At 45.3% G+C, this 17,697-nt stretch overlaps 1 protein-coding gene across 1 annotated transcript in view; it reads right to left on the reverse strand.

Moving 5' to 3' along the window:
- NOC2L (NOC2 like nucleolar associated transcriptional repressor) overlaps window positions 1–17,697 on the reverse strand; it is a 418,727-nt gene that overhangs the window by 138,752 nt on the left and 262,278 nt on the right. The window contains exon 15 of the mRNA XM_086921428.1: window positions 7,862–8,005. Coding sequence (XP_086777554.1) covers window positions 7,862–8,005 — 144 coding nt within the window. The remainder of the gene's footprint in view (window positions 1–7,861; window positions 8,006–17,697) is intronic.

Genomic DNA, 17,697 nt, shown 5'->3' on the forward strand with positions numbered 1-17,697 from the left:
CCCTTGACATTCTCAGTAGAGGTGGGCAAGCTACTGAAAGCTCGAGCCTTAAGCCTGGCTCTGGCTCAACTCAAGGTCCTGCTGTAACCTCGAGCCCAAAACGACCAAGCTTTTGGGTGGTTTCTGCCTGCCTTCCACCCAGGATCTGGCCTTACGGTTTGAGCTGCCGACTGTAGAAGCGGGGATGCAGATTAGAGTCATGGTGCTTGCTCCATATCCTGTTATTCTGGGCAAATCACTTATATCCCAATGCCTATAAACAATGCATGCGATCTTGTGTGATCTAACTTGTTCTCATGTAAAGCACTCAGCCATTGGGAAGAGTTTCTGCTGTATTTAAAAACTGCAGAAAAATGAACTAAGAGGTCAAAACAAAGCCTTAACATAAGGAAAGACAAATAGTTGTGCATTTCCTGTCGATTTGTACAAAGTCCAACCAGAAAACCTAGATAAATTGCGGATTCCCCTCTTAAATTGTTTAATCTTAGGCAAACGTTTTATTTCACCAAACCTCTCTTTTCATCATTACTGCATATGAACGCACTTTCAGGTATGTGAGTTCAGACTACTAGTTGTACAGAACTATCACTTTTTAATAAGTACTTCAGTGCAGTGCTATAATGTACCTTATTACGGTCAAAGGACCCACGTAAAAGAAATACACTTTTATTGCATTTTAAAGAAACATTATCTTACTTTATTTGACGTTTATTGTATGATTTATATAGCAAACATTTTTAAAGCTCAGCTCGTGCTCTAAGATCCAAGGCACTACTACCCTTGGCTCCGCTCCACCTGTTCATTTGTTAGCTCACCAGCCTCGAATTTTCACTCTCCTTCCTGCGCTAAGACCTTAGTGTCATTTACTGCTTTACTGGGGACCATCCTGCTTTTCCAAGAATGCGCACTCAACACCAAACCGGTCCGTCACCATTTGATGCACTGCCATGCCCTGTCTCCACATCACTGGCCCTGCACTGGCCCCTCGACTCTCGCTGTCTTATGATCTTTCTGCTGGCCATCAGGGGGCACATCTTCCCACCCCCAACCAGCAAATCCAATTAAAATCATTAAGTTGCGCAGTTTGGGAAACGTTATACTTGCTTGACCCCGTCACAAATGACAGACACCACAATTGGGCTTGCCACCTAGTTGGTTTTCTACCGGCACCACGGTATATTACTGTTGCGGTCTGTACAAAAAAATGCAAAATCACCTAAAGCCGGTATTTTTTAGCCCTTTCCTGTACAAACCTCAAACAGCAAAAATAAATAGAAAACACTTAAATTTCTTCTAGGGCTGTTGTGACGATCCATGCCTATTAACCAAAGTAACGCAGACGGGAAAGTCGGGATCCAAATGAATATATTCGATTTCATTTAAAGTCTTTTGTAGCATAATTTCGGGTATATATATATAGATAAATATATATAGATATACACACCAGGCATTTGTTGTAGTTTTAAGAGTGTGAAAAGACCCCGACATTATGAGATATATATATATATATATATATATGTGTGTGTGTGTGTTTTTGTTATGTCATCACCAAAGACGGAACTGAAAAAATTGGAATTAAATCCGCCACTAGCAAAAAATAAAAGGTTAACGTAAAGTCGATGGGGAGGAGCTTCAATACGAGCTGCCCTCAGGCGGGAGGAGGGTGGATTGAAGGCGAGAAGACCCAGGCTTGTGTAATTATAAATAATAACACCGGGATGCTGCGCCTTACGAAACGTGTCTGTGGTGCTCTGCGACAGCCGTGAAATGGTCAAAGTAATGCAGCAGTTGGAGAGAGGAAAGTAGGGAGCGGGTGGTTCTCTGGGAGGTGAAGGGGCCTGGCCTCTTTCCCGCCAGGCGAGCGCAGCGGGTGCTAATTCGCAGCAGGCAGAAGCCCGTCGACGAGGCGCTGGCGCGGGGGGAGGCGCGGGGGCAGAGGGCCTCTGCACGCACGCACGCTGCCGTCGCCGGCGAGAAGCGCGCTCGGACGAGAGGGCACCGCACATCTCTCGCCGCAGACATATCCCGGGCGCAGCTGGCGGCGTTTCCAGCTCAGCCCGAGCGCTAATTGATTTTATTTTTAATAGTTTAGAGGAAATAACCTTTCGCAGGAGGCTGGCAGCTGCCGGAGCGCTCTGTGCACCAGCACGAAACCCAATATCCGGGATTCTATTACGAGGCAACGCTGCCCTCCAGCCCCACCGCTGCCAGAACTCTGCGCCTCCCCGGCTCGAGCCCCGTTTACCTTCGCCTGCCCGTTCCTCGCCACCCTATTTCCCCCTACGCCTACATTTCCTAAAACGTCAATTCCTTTCACTGCTTCTAATAACTATGGCTATTCTTGTGCCCCTGTTTTCCACTCATGCATTCCACAAGACTTCTGTTGACCCCTTTCTTCACGACCACCGACCGCACTGCGAGCTCCTAACCGACAAAAATTCGCCCTCATCTGTACTCGGACCCACTTTGCATGTATCCTGCTCCACCCCTACCTGTGTGTCTTCTCTTGCCCGCCTCCTCCGTCACATTTTGCCCATTCTAATCTCTTTCCCTCTCTGCCACCCGCACTAATGTAAGGGGTTCTTGATGTTAGCACCAACTCCCCCAGCTCTGCCCTTTCCACATATTTCAAGCTGCGATGGCCTTCCTGCTACGGTGACCTGGATGGTGATGGCTTCTTCAGGTTCCCGCCTCAGAGTGTCATGGGACAAAGTCTGCTCAGCGTATTCGAGGGTTTGTTCAGTTCTAAGAACCGGGTCTCCTTTTCGACGGAGCACTGTAATCATAAGCAGGGCAAAAGTCCTAAAACAAGAAGTGGGGGGACGCTGACAACAGGAAGTGACGTCACGAAAGGTGGCTTGCACCATCAGACTCATTGCCTTCTCTCGCTCACCCCTTAGATGCGATTGCATCAGAGAAGCCAGCGCGTGAGCAGAATTCTGAATGAGCACCGATCTCGCCCCAGAGAGGCCAAAGAGTGAATGTGTGGCTCAATTTGCTCCAGTAATCGAGCAATTGTTAAAATAAGTGGGGGGGGGGACGCCGTCCACCCGCGTGGTACCCCGACTCTAGCCATGATTATAAGGGAAGGGGAGATGGGGGGGGGGGTCAAATTATGCGCTAGAGTTGACTAAATTATGCAGCAATAAAAGGCATATTAAGTGGCACAATCTGTAATACTATTACTTTACTATTTTATCATTTTAACACTTGACAAAGGTCTCACATCATCAGTATCAGTTTAACACCCAAATACTGCAATAAGCAACTGAAAGGGTTCCAGTTAATCTTCGTAATGGACATTCCACAACACAGAAATATGCGTTCATTTTAGTGACTTTTGATCCATTTGAGCTAGAAACAGTTTTTTATTATAATTTGCAAATGATGCAGCTAATGGTGGATTATGCGGCAAATCGATAACTATGCAAAAGTATCACTGCATTGATAATCACATAATTCCAGTGGTCCTAATCTAAACCCATATCAGCAAGATGTGAGTGCTGTAGCCAATATGAAGACTTGCCAGCTACTGTTTTTTGGGGGTCTGGGAGGGGAATGTTGGATGATGTTACAATCAGGGGCGGCTCCCAACCGCTGCTGGTCCAGTGGGTCCGAGGGGCCACGCCCCCACCTTTTGCCCCTCACAAACCGTGTCTGTCAGGCTAAAAAAAGGTCATCTTGACGGACACTGTTCATGTTCAGGTCAGGCAGCCAGATGTGCTAAATGCACAGGCTCCTAGCTGCATGAGCAGAACTTTGCTGGGCTGAGGAAGCTAAAGCCCCTGTGGGCGTGACCTCCTCAGCTCAGCAAAGGTCCCTGAGGCCCTCCTCTCAGTCATGAGTGGTAGCGTCACTGATTGCCTAGCACCTGGGTGCTTGTGTTAAGCCCTGAAGCGCCCATGGTCGAGTGTCAATCAGGGACACTTCATCACAGAGTGGGGTGGGGACAACAGTCTCACTGACACCATCCCACTCTGTGATGACGTTGGGACTGCTGCCTTCCCTTGTTAGAGGGAAGGCAGCATTCCCAAGTCTTCTGGGAATTCTGGGGCAGAGCTGCAGGTTAGTGTGTGTGTTTTTTAACATGAATATTTGGTGACTATGCAGAAATAAATGCATAGAAATCTTTCACCTTTTGATTCCTTTTGACAAATGTGAGTTATTTTATGATAAATGCTTTTGTGGTGAGTTTGATACGACACAGACTAAATATTGTACATGAGTCACATTGCAACTCGGACCACCCCTATTTCCCACCACTTAGGAGCCATGGTTAATCCATTAACAAAAGAAACAACTGAAAAGGAGCGTGCAATGTATCAAATATATTGCCAAAAGTCCTTCTAGAGTCAGATCAATTATTTTGGGTGGTATAGTACCCCCAAATTCATCACATTCGTCTATAGACCTTGCCCATGGATTGGGGGCTTGGACATAGACTAAGATGAAATAGGGGGTACTATACCACCCAACATAATTGATCTGACTCTTGAAGGACATTTGTCATGGGACAACATCATACACAATGAGGTGATAAATGATTCTTTTGATATTTCAACCCTGATGAAGGCCTAAAGCAAGAAACGCGTTGGCTGGGCTGATTGCACTTAGTTTTGATACAAAAAAAAAACAATATAAAGTTGGACGAACAAGAATCCAGGGGAATTGGATTCATTTGAACCGTCTTTTTGGATATACAAGGACAATGTAACATATGGAACTTTTTACAAAAGCTTTAACAGTAATATATACGATACATTGTACGCTTATTTTCAATTGTTTCGTTTAGGTTTTGTTGAAGGTCTGGACTTTGTTGGTGACGGTCACTGTTGTCCTCCAAGTTTCTGCTCCATACAGAAGGATTGATTTTATGATGGAGTTTAAAAAAAAGCCTGATCTCAGTTTGCCGTGCTAGGTCCTTGGAGCTCCAGATCTTCTTTAGCTGAATGAATGTAGCCTTTGCTTTACAGATTCTTGCCTTGACATGGGCATCTGTGAACACAGTTCAAATAGTTTTGGAGTCACCTCCAAAGGTCCAGCCACTGGGGCACAATACCTAGACAAGAGGTGAAGTGGGAAAACATCCATGTCCCCCGTGGCTAGATCTGGGCCATAACAGACTTCCTTAGGGCATAAGGCAGTCCAGAAAAGAGTAGGTTTGCAACATGCAAATTAACTACAGGAAGTGTAGTGGTTGCTTACAGGGGCTGCTGTGGGCAGCAAGGGCTCATGAACTCTGGTTGGCTCACACCTCCGATAATGCCTCAATGCAGCATTTATATCTGTTGGATCTTGGAAGGCGCTGCTTCTCTCCCATCACAGGGCACTTACGTTTTTTTTCCAAGCCGGTCCCACCTTTAAGGGATAAACAGCTAACCAGTAAGTTTCTGTCCATGACAAACATTTTCTGTGGGCTTGTGCCCAGAAATCTAAATAAATATGAGACCCATATTACTAGTAAAGGGTGAGAATTTGCGTACAGTACAGAAAAATGTGTTTTAAGGAGTATAAGTATCATAGGCAGGGTTACCGGAATTATGCAATTGTGCTGCATTTTTCCCGTAAATATTGATTTGCTGCATTTGTCACATAATCCACCATCTGTTGCATCATTGCAGATTTTAACAACAAAAAAAGTTCTAGCTCAAACAGTTCAAAAGTTACTAAAAAAGCAAAAACACAAGTTGCCGCGTAGTGGACGGCCCTCTGCAAAGCTTGACTGGTCACAGTTCTGTTGCTTATTGCTGTAATTGTGTGTTCAACTAGTACTAATAAGTACAACTAATGCCCAGACAGTGTTAACAAGTGTAAACAAGGACAAAATAATAAAGTAATACTGTCACATAATTTGCTACATTATGCCGCATAATTTGTTTTTTCTTGCTGCATAATTTACTCAACCCTGCTGCGTAGCTTGGCCTTCTCTTGCCGCATACTTCCAGTGGCCCTAATTATAGGCAATCTTCCTGTAGCCAGCTACTGAATACAGGAACTTACTTAGGAGACTAAGGAAAGACAGGACAGGCAAGAACCAAAATTATGCTGCTACCCAACTCCTCACCGAGGACGGTGGCACTGGCACTCGGTATGCTATAGTGGAAAGCTGCTTAGAGGCCATCAGCGAATAGATGGTTTGGAGTTGGAGCAAGTTAAAGAGAATATGGCCTTTGTGCTTTAAAGATGGAAGTAGATATGTGTTGTAGAATCTGTTAATTTTGGAAAAACCTAGGGTCCCATCTGATAAGGTAAATAAAAACAATGGATTATTCTAGCCAAGGCCTTGTGTTTTAAACTCAATAGGTGATCAGTGTATGTCATTCTCTCTCTCCTCAAAGGGGTTACTTGATCCGCATCTTATTTCCAGTGGTTGAAGGAGTTAATATAAATGTCTATCTGAACAATACCAGCTCCGGTGGCTAAGTGAATGGATGCCCCCACTTAAGGGACTTGCATTTGACATGCCAGTCTTAGGTTCACATCTCCGTTGGCCCACTCACACTTTCATCTTTCTGAGGCAGATGACATCGGAGTTAGATAAATATCTGGCAACTGTAAATTGCAGCAAAATTATCCAGAGCTGACCATGCGCTCTACAAATAAACCTGACACATTACGCTAAATTCCTCTATGTGGGAAATTCTAAAAAACACAAGTGGTAATGCCTCAAGTAGCACAACATGCAGAAGTGGGTCTGGGTGCTTCGCTGAAGCTAGGTGACAACACTGGTTCCCAGAGTGAAGTCGGTTCCTATGTCTCATTCAGAGATGCATTCATGGCTCTGGTCTCACGTAGCCAAATACGAGGATTGTGATATCTCAGACCAGTGGCCCAGAGATCTCAAACTATGGCTGCCACTTCCCACTGAATTCCAGTCTTTCTAGCAGGGAAGCAGGAGACCCTTCAGTTTAGGATTACACTTGTGGGACAAACTTCTGGATCTCCTTTAATTATTGCAGGTAGTATTGTGCCTAGACAGCCACTGATTAAACAACGTCATTCTTCTCTCCTATCACCAGGGTATCACATATGAAGAGGGAAAAGGCAACTCAGACTATGCTCCCTATCAACACCATACACCTTGTGCATAGGACTCTTCAAAGCCATGTCAACGACCTGTGGTCCAGTTGGGTTGAAAAAGAAACAAGAGCACATGGGGGCTCTGAGATCTTCTGAGGAGTCCGACACTGGCACTGCTAAATGGATTGGCTGCCTGTTCTTGTTTCCATCTCATATCTCTTTCCTACACCACTCTACACTTCCTGCCTCTTTACCCCTTCTCCTGTAAGTCCATTCTTATTCCTCCTTTCTTCCTTTGCAACTGTTTTTCTAACTTTCTCTTCTTCCGTTTCTATCTCTTGCTCTGGGTCAGTCTGTTGATGAAAAATATGTTGTCACTAAAAATGAGGATCGGCCGCCCACCAGCACAAATTAGGAATTGGATAGCAAATTTCTCCCTGCTGTGATCTCCAAACAACATTGCTTATAAAGCACTATAAGTTACCTTTCGATTACACCAAAAATACGAACAGACCAACTTGTAAAAGTCACCCAAGTCAACAGGACCGACCACACTCAGGAAGGTAAGCCCTTCAGACACAGTTGCTTAATGTCTGGCAGTACTGGCACTTTATTGGTCTACTGAGAGAAAACAGACCATCAGACAGTCACCACCTCACCAACCAATACTGTCCTGTCAGACGGATCCCACCCCAATCTCAAAAGTTGTCCGGCCTGACAAACCACATCCTGTCACGCCAACCATCTTGTAGGACACACTGTGCCCATCAAATGGGCACTGGCCCAGTAATGAGACCAGCATTCCCCTACCTATCCCACTAGAAACACCCCACCCACTCACCACAGCAGCCTTGTCGGACACGCTCATGGAGGTTTTCTGCCGCCGGTTAGCAATGAACGATGAATTTTCCTGAATCTTCTCCAGGAGCTGTCGGATCTGCTTACAGTAGTTGGCAACCTTGCACTCCTTAAGGAAAGACTTAAACTGCGAGGGAAGAACAAGGGGGAAGGGGATGAGAATCTACGATCAGAGAAGATCAGCAACAGGGAACACAGGGTTATTATAATTCTCACATACATACTCAAGAAACGTCTCCAAGCAACAGGAACACAAAAAACATTCAGCACTCAGAAAACTGCCCGCCTCACAAAACTTAACATGGTTAATTTTCCTCAAATACAGACAAAACAGCTCAGTACCACCAGAAAAGGCTCCAGTTGGGCATGACACAATATTATAAAATGCACATTAAATAGAGAGCAGCTTCGTCGTCCCACAATCAACAAATAAAGTTTAGAGCTTGCTATCACAGCAGTCTGTGGGCCCTCCTCATTAAAGACAGGCCAGAGGACTCGTCCCGAAAAGTGAAGATGAAAAGGGTTAAACATATACATATCTAGAATATATAGGGCGCTGAGACATTACTGACTGACTGGAGAAATACCTATACTACTAAGATTGGAAATAATGATATTGGTGTGCTCAGGTGTTTTGTGTGTATATGTTTGACCTGGGTTCATTTGAATCCTGGGACTGAATGACACTTTGGTGGGTAGGTGTCATATACCTTATGAGCACACCAGCCATAGTTGCTTCCTGCTATTAATGAATGCTCTTATTATAACTGGCATAACTATGTGATGTGCGGCTCAAATTAAGCAAACCCATTTGATTCATGTGCAACCGTGAAAAGGGTTAAGTAACCCAAACTAAAGGCTCCTCCGAATTTGGGCATGATGTCGGAGGGTGCCCTTTCATACTGGAGCTGGCTGAAAGAGTCCCGCCCCATCCTTCGAACCGGGGTACACTGCACAAAGCCCTCTCTCTGAACCAGGGCAGGCTGCAGGATAACACCACCCCTCCCTGTCCAAATAAAGGCAGACTGTAGAATGACTCCCTCCTCTGAATTAGGCAGGCTGCAGGAGGGAAGGAAGACGATGATGGGGGAGGCTGAAGGACATCAGGCTACAGGTGGGCTTGGCCAGGCTATAGGAGGGATTCCTCCAAATCATAACAGGCAGCAGGACTACCCTCCAAATTAGGATAAGCCACAAAAACCATATAACGCTGCCCCCCAAAAATGCACCGATACGACGCACTGGCTGAGAACAGGTCCTGAGAAACGTAATATATTCAATGTTTTAAGTAGGATGAAAAGGCTAGGGCGGGGACTCTAAAGGGCATGGCCAAAGAAGCATAACTCGGATTTCTTTTAAGAGGCATGACACACGTAAAATGAAAGGCAGAGGCTTACATGTGACATACAACTCTGTGCTTCCCACAGTGTGCCACCTCACAATTATTTGGGTTCCACTTTAAGTTTTGCGTTATTGCATCCAGACATATCACACAACGACAAACATAAGCCTACATCAAGCCAGACTTACTGGCTTTGCCAATGCTTGTTAGCAGTATCAAATAAATGAGTAACCATTGTTTAGTTGTGAATAATTGCAATTGAAAATGGTTCAATTCTGAATATCTAAGCCTGTTACCAAGGCCTGTCTGTGGAAGTGGCAATGGTCTTCAGTCACTCCAGTTCTCTCCCTTGCACCACTTTCCTCGAGTCTCTCACTCGGTTACACACTTGCACCCTTTCTCACAACATTGTTGTGATATTCTCCATCTGCATATCTCACTCAACACCCATCTCGTTCCTCCTCATCAGTTTTTTAGTCCGTCCTTCTGCATGTACATCCTTGGTTCTTCTCTCTTTCACGTCACACCTCATCCACCCACACACACACTCTTCTCTTCATTTGTTAAACACAGCGTTTTCGTTTCCTTTGGTTCGGTCACCACTTTAATACCTCCTTCACGCACTTTCACATAGAACTGCAATTATAATTGGACCACCACTGTGCACCTGGAGATAGGCCTGGGACTTGATCGCAAGTAGTTTAAACACAGTTATGACCCACTGAAAGGCACTGATAGAAAATCACAGTGCCTTCAGCCTCAAAGGCAGAGTTGGCGATCGTTCCCCATCACAAGTACAGACCTACGACAAATTCACAACCTAACCTCACAGGACACCTAAATGCGATTCAATTCACAGTGGGCACTTGAGAAGTTGTTGTATCTCCTCCCAGTGTTGGGGATAGTACAGGGTGAGCAGTAAAGTGGAATTGACAATGCAGCATGTTGTTTCAATGATCTTGGACAAGGACACTGAGTCATAAACCAAAGTGAATGACTGGAACCAGCACTTCTACTCAGATGCCCCATAAGCACAGGAAGGCAGGAAAAACCTGTAAGATGCACTCTGTAATACTTGCAGGAACACCCTGCATAAAGCTGGTCTTTTAGTGGGCCCTGGCTCCCTACTCTGAACCCTTGTGACTAGTATTTTGTCTTCCTCTGTACTTTGGGCCAGAGACCCCTTACAGAAAGATGGTTTGTCAGGGAGAAGGACTAGATTGCCACGGTCCTGCTCAGGAACCGGGACCAATTCACAGGCTCTGGAAGAAGCCACGATTCATCTGCATGGAGAACATTACAAACATATGTACAGTCAGACGAGAACAGAAAAACCCCTAACCAAAGGGACAAAGAAAAAGGCCTAGGTAGAAAAACCTGATAGACAGCCTTGGTGGCTTAATAAACAAGACAAACTTGCATTCTTTGCCTCATTTAGAACTAGTGTGTTAGTTATCCTGAAATGGTAAAACAATGATTCACTATGGAGATCAACATTCCATAATGGTCTCCTGGTTTACAGAAAGCGCACGTGGGATGAGGCGCATTGCAGATGAGATAAGTAGCAAGCAAGCAACCCGTTAGCACTGGCTGAAGCTCTGTAGTACTCACTGGAGAGACAAACGGGAGATTATAAAAGAGTAAATTAAAAACTAAAAGGACCGGATAACCAGCCCAGACACTGAAGCGCATTCCTTTTCAGCTGGCTGTAGACATGTGATCAGAAAACGGTGTCATTCAGAGGGCAAAAGAGCCAATGACAGAACCATTAGCCCATGCAGTAAACAGTGCAACTCATCTACCCCTAGTGTTTTTCAGAGGCAGTTACCACCAACATCTTACACTGCAAAGGTAATCTGTGAAATTTCCTGTAGCAAAATACCTATCTGTGGGCTTTACTACATAGAAAAGACCAGTCCACCCATAAATGCCTATTGATTTAACATATGCTTTTCACAATCCACAGGTCAGGGCTACTGAGTTTAGAACAACTTTACATTATAAGCATATCAAACCTATGGCATCAGAAATACCTTTTCACAGTGCAACAATCAGGCCTGCTCATGCAGATATGCCCACACATAGGATATAGTGCACCCTGCCTTAGGGCTAAAGTCCTGCAGTAGGGGTGACTTACCTAGATCTTATGCAGTGTATGGGTGGCATGGCACACAGGGATGTGTGCTATGTCGACTCTTCAGGTTTTCTGCACCAAGTCGCGCAGTCTGCAATGGTAGTCTGAAAAGTGTTGATAAGGGGTCCCTGGGGTGACACAACCAGTGCAGTAGCCCCCGAGGCCCTCTTCAGTACCCATGCCCTAGGTACCAGAGGTACCATTTACTAGAGACTTACAGGGGTGACTGAAGTAGCTAATTGTGGTACAGATTTTGGGAAAGCCGATCTGGCACTGGGAACCTGGTTAGCAGGGACTGAGGGCACTTACAATTCGAAATCACATCAGACAAAAAAGTGGGGGGCTAACAATGTCAAAAGAGGCACTTTCCTACAGTAGATCTCTTGTGAATATATACTTTTGCCAGATATGTCTGTAGTTTATATCCATTCAATGTGTGACTATTGTATAGTGCATTAAATGTGAACTGAGCTGCGTCTAAATGTTGTGTATATTTATGTCATCTGTTGTGTACATTATGGATCATAACTGAAAAAGCTAGTGTGAGGATTAAGGCAGTGAGAGCTTTTCATGGCCTGCTGGTGCCAAATAAAGGCGGTCAGCCCACATGTTCATCCAATCATTTGCCTCTCTACAGAGCATACAGAGAGACACAATATGGTCATTGGAGCATCCCAAGGCGTTCAGTGGGTGTTACATAGTATGCTCCTAATGTACCGCATTTCCTGATCTTCATGTCATTTTCAGTGAAGGCCAGCACAGTTTGCTTCAAAAAAAGAAAAATCAGTCTGCACACTACACTTAGTTTTTTCCAAATGTAGTATGCTCATACATAGATATATGCATATATCCTGTTTTTTAAAAATGCTACAGACCACATTGGTATTAAATTGAGGTGGTTACACCATGGTTCCTAGGGCCAAGCTCAACAAGCTCCTCTTGCATGGTACCCACAGAATACACTCAGTTGATTTTAATCTACTAGTTGTCTAGAGATAGGAGAGGGCACTAATATGGTTTTAATGTAAATAATTCCTTCCAGACTAAAAAATATACGCCTGGAGGAAAGTAGATCACAGTGACTGAAAACAAGTCCTTCACTCTTGCTTTTTTTCCTTTAAGTATTGATGAATCAACACAGAGACCAGAAGGGTTTCAGTTTTCACCCTCTTGCATGGTCTGAATGTGATTTATACATGTTGGTAATGAACAGAACCTAGGTCAGGTGATTCATTGTATCTCACCATATGACCACCTTGATTTTAGTCTTTTTAAACATACAGGAGCTACTCTATACTTTGAGTGTACCTCTAGTTCTATTTTACATTATCATCTCTTGCCCCTAAAAGAATCAGGCCCCAGTGTTTTGTCTTGAACATAGATTTGAAAGAACTTCAAGGGTTTTATTAGCTTCCCTCGGTTGAATTCGCCGGGGTGGTATTGTTCCACCCCGGGTGTGAGAGGTCGTCTCACCCTGAACTTATCGATGCATTTGACGACCTCTCAAAAATCTGTTGATGGCCCACAGCTCAAAGAAGTCAAAAAATACCCAATAGGTCCAAGGTAACTTCAATACCCTCAAGTGCCCCTTTTTCGTGTTGTATAGGTGTTGAAGGACACTTGAAGTTGAACCTCCTTTACTCTTCCCATAGGGATCTCTTACACGTTCCCAAACTCAATTAGTGAGCTTCAGCCTAAAGCAGCATCTTCTCGTCCCCATTGTCATGCTGACAACTTCGACTTTTAACATATGATGTGAGTTTGCCCTGTTGCAATCTGTTTTGGTCCGAAATTCGGAATGTGCTAAAAACTATCACAGGACGGGATTCCTCGACTTCTCCTGAGACATACCTGATATGCCTTGCACCTCGCCAGCAGCGAGGTAAAACCTGGAACAAAATGTGTTGCTTTTTAATATTGGCAAAAGGGGCAATTACTATGAATTGGAAGTTCCCCCCCCCCCCCAGGCTGCACATTAAACAGTGAAAGCGAAGCGTCAAACCCAGAGGAGGCCCGTGGACTCCGTCAATCATCAATTGATAGACATTGGGATGAGATGTGTGCGGCCCTTGATGAGGACAACAATTATGATATAATGCCCACTTGACAGTTGAGAGGCTTCGCTCCCACTAGGACAGGGACTCCACAATCGTCGCCTTTGTAGGGTCCCAAGAGCAGTTGGTTTATTGTGAATATAACCCCCCCACACCACCACCCTCTGCACCTGGACCCCGGTCAGCACAGAAGACACCACCTGCCTGATGAACACCATCCACTCCGGATCCCCTACCGACCCTTGCCCACACCACATCTTCAACAAAGCCGACTCCATCATCGCACCACAACTCCGGAACATCATCAACAGCTCCTTCGCATCCGCCACCTTCCCGGAGACTTGGAAACATGCCGAACTGAGCGCCCTCCTGAAGAAACCCACCGAGGACCCCACAGACCTCAAGAACTTCCGCCCCATCTCACTCCTCCCCTTTCAAGCCAAAGTCATTGAGAAGACCGTCAACAGACAACTCTCCGCCTACTTCGAGACCAACGGATCCCTCGACTCCTCACAGTCCGGCTTCCGAGCAAACCACAGCACCGAGACCGCCCTCATCACAGCCACCGACGACATCAGGTCCATGCTCGACAACGGAGAAACTGCTGCCATCATCCTCCTGGACCTCTCAGCAGCCTTCGACACTGTATGCCACCGCACCCTGATACAGCGCCTCAGCAACACCGGAATCCAAGGAGCGGCCCTGGAGTGGATCATCTCGTTCCTCGACGGAAAAACACAGAGAGTCCGCCTCCCCCCAGTCCGATCCTCGGCCACCGAAGTCATCTGCTGCGTTCCGCAAGGATCCTCACTCAGCCCCATCCTCTTCAACGTCTACATGAGCCCTCTTGCAGCCATCGCACGCCAACACAACCTCAACATCATCTCCTACGCCGACGACACCCAGCTGATCCTCTCCCTCACCAACGACCCGCCACCGCCAAAGCCAACCTCCAGGAAGGAATAAAAGACGTTGTGGAATGGATGAAGCTCAGAAGTCTGAAACTGAACTCAGACAGACGGAAGTCCTCATCCTCGGACCATCTCCCTCCGCCTGGGACGACTCCTGGTGGTCTCCTGCCCTGGGCACCGCAGCCAACGGACCACGCACGCAACCTGGGCTTCATCCTGGACTCCTCCCTCACGATGACCAAGCAAGTCAACGCAGTCTCGTCATCCTGGTTCAACACCCTGCGCATGCTCCGAAAGATCTTCCGATGGATCCCCACCGAAACCAGGAAGACGGTCACCCAGGCCCTCGTTACCAGCCGTCTGGACTACGGGAACACCCTCTACGCTGGAACCACAGCCAAACTCCAGAAAAGACTCCAGCGCATTCAGAACACCTCGGCACTACTCATCCTAGACATCCCTCGCCGCAGCAACTTCTCGGCCCACCTGAGGGACCAGCACTGGCTCCCCGTCAACAAGAGGATCACGTTCAGACTCCTCACCCACGCACACAAGGCTCTCCACGACACGGGCCCGAAGTACCTCAACAGCCGACTCACATTCTACACACCCACCCGCCAGCTCCGTTCCGCCAGCCTCGTCCTCGCCTACGTCCCACGAATCCGCAAATCCACCGTCTGAGGAAGATCCTTCTCCTACCTGGCAGCCAAGACATGGAACTCCCTCCCCACTCACCTACGGCTGACCCTGGACCATCTCTCCTTCAGGAAACAACTCAAGACCTGGCTGTGGGAGCAGTAGCGACCCCCCCCCTCCTCAGCGCCTTGAGAACCTAATGGGTGAGTAGAGCGCTATACCAATTCTATTGATTGATTGAATACCTTAATGCTACCGTCTGACCGTGACTGACTGATATCCCTCATAGATCCATGTTGTGACGTCGGCCACCGGCACAGTATTGTGGAGTCTATGTATTAACCCTCGATTTGAATACACACTCTAATATCAGCCGAGGGGCGCTAGTCACACCCATAGCCATCAGGGGGGGGGGGGGGGGGGGGGGGGTTATGTTTGTCATTATTTAATCGGTTATCCAGACATTATTCAAGAAGACTATCAGGCACACCAAAAGCTCTACAATAAGACAAGTCTTGGGCAATCTGCCCATCGAATCCATAACTATTGCCCCCTCCGCTGTTTACCAACTGGCCCAGATACGTAATCGTGGGGCTTTTTTTTCTGCTTTTACTGAGCCAACTATAATTGCATCCTATGCTCCTCAGCTACCCTATCCCTCCCCAAACGTTGTATATTTTTGCACTTGAGTTTATGTTGCCTTGTCCTCTTGCTTTGTTGCTTTGTTTACCGTGTAACTGTGTAAAGGGCTTTGATACCCTCACGGGTCGAGCTCGCGCTCTATAAAACATTAAAATAAATAAAAAATAAAACATCAGGCATAGCGCCATAAAATGTCATTACACACAAAAATTACAGTTGGCAAAGCAAATACTATCTATCCTGAGAGGGCATAACAAGGATTCTGACTGCAAATATTCTATACCCACGATGAAACCTGCAGCAAAATCCTTGCCTACTACATAAATCTGTGAGATTTAATTTAACAAAATACCTATCTGCAGACTTTAATACAGTAATAGCAATCTACCCTTAGATGCCTATTGACTTTTAGCATATGCGTTCCACAATCAATATATCAAGGCCTATTGCCTTAATCAATACTTTATATTATAGAATCAGGCTTTAACTTATCACTGGCTTGTCAACATAACCAACTCAGACCTGCTGTACTGGTCATAAGGCAAACATCGGGTCTACCTTAATAAATTAAAAAATACAAAATGAAGATGTCAAAAATTATAAACTTCCTACTAACAGACGAGAACTTACTAAGGATTACCATGATGCAAATCGTGTATCCCCATAAATGTGTTTGGGTGGGTCACCAACGCCAAACACCTCTTGCCAACTACAGTAATCTGAGATTACATGTCAAAAAATACCTGCTTTAATAAAGTAATAACAGCCATTGATAAACGTCTATTACCTTTCACACATGGTTTTCAGAATAAGTATGTCAGGCCAATTTGCTTTGGCCAAACTTTTCATTACAAACAGATCAAACCTAAATAATCTGGCATAACTTCCCCATGTGAATCGATAAAGCCTTAAGTCATTACCAATGGTATGACCCTATATACAACAGAGGACTACGAAACTGTGCCTAAACTGTGCCTAAACTGACAATCATCAGACATCATTTATAAAATTACAAATATGTACTAAATTAGAGCTGGCTGAACAATACATAATCCCTCGCAAAAAGGCCTAACAAGAACCATCACAGTATAATTCTACTACCAGATCTTTCTACAGAGTGGGTAACCAACACTAAAACCTTTGCCTACTACTGTAACCTGTGACATTACATGTAATCAAATAACAATGGATTAAACCCAGATCTGTGACTGGGGGTCAATGTTTTGCCATTGTGCAACATTCCGTCCATCATCTTGTGTGTTTTGCTGTTCACCCTATGTGGGAAGGGTATGCCCAGACGTGGGTCCCTTGCTCACTAAGCCACTGGAGTCAAGCTATCCTGGCTGAAGACGGCTGATAGCCAGAATCCGGTCCTAGGATGCTTGATTCCGGTCCAGGAAAGACATGGCTTGGCAGTTCGGCCTGGACTGTTCCCATGAGGCACAGGGTCAAGACTGATTTGCATATGGCCATGTCTGAACTGGGGTGGCTTGGTGAGCAAAATCACGATGGATTAAACCCAGATCTGTGACTGGGGGTGAATGTTTTGCCATTGTCCAACATTCCGTCCATCATCTTGTGTGTTTTGCCAATTAAATACTTTTCACCAGCCTGTAACAATGTGATAACAATCCACTATTAGAGGCCTATTGGCTTTACCATAGCACAATAAATAACCCATTATTACTTAAGTTATGTAATAACTTTTCAGAATAAACAGACTAGAGCTATGGCATCTAAAGCCTTTCCCATCATTTTTTTTTAAAGGAGTTCAGGCCTACTGGTTTATCATAACATACCATTATGAACAGATCAAGCCTACGAAACCTGGCTTGACTTTTTCAGAAAGATCTGATGAATCCTATACACTTTACCATTGGCTTCACACATTTTCCAACACTGACATATTCAAGTGTACATAAAAATAGGCAATCAAGTGTACAGTTAAGGAATGATAAAAATGAAATCATAAAAAAAAATACAGCAAAAAATAATATACAATTCCTCTCAATTGGCCGTAACAAGAATCATCACAGTGAAAATCCCTAGGATTTATCAGAGTGGTTGGCCGACACAAAAAAAAACCCTGGTCTACTACAG

This window comes from Lissotriton vulgaris, chromosome 5 (assembly GCF_964263255.1).
Source record: "Lissotriton vulgaris chromosome 5, aLisVul1.2, whole genome shotgun sequence".
Lineage (NCBI taxonomy): Eukaryota > Metazoa > Chordata > Amphibia > Caudata > Salamandridae > Lissotriton > Lissotriton vulgaris.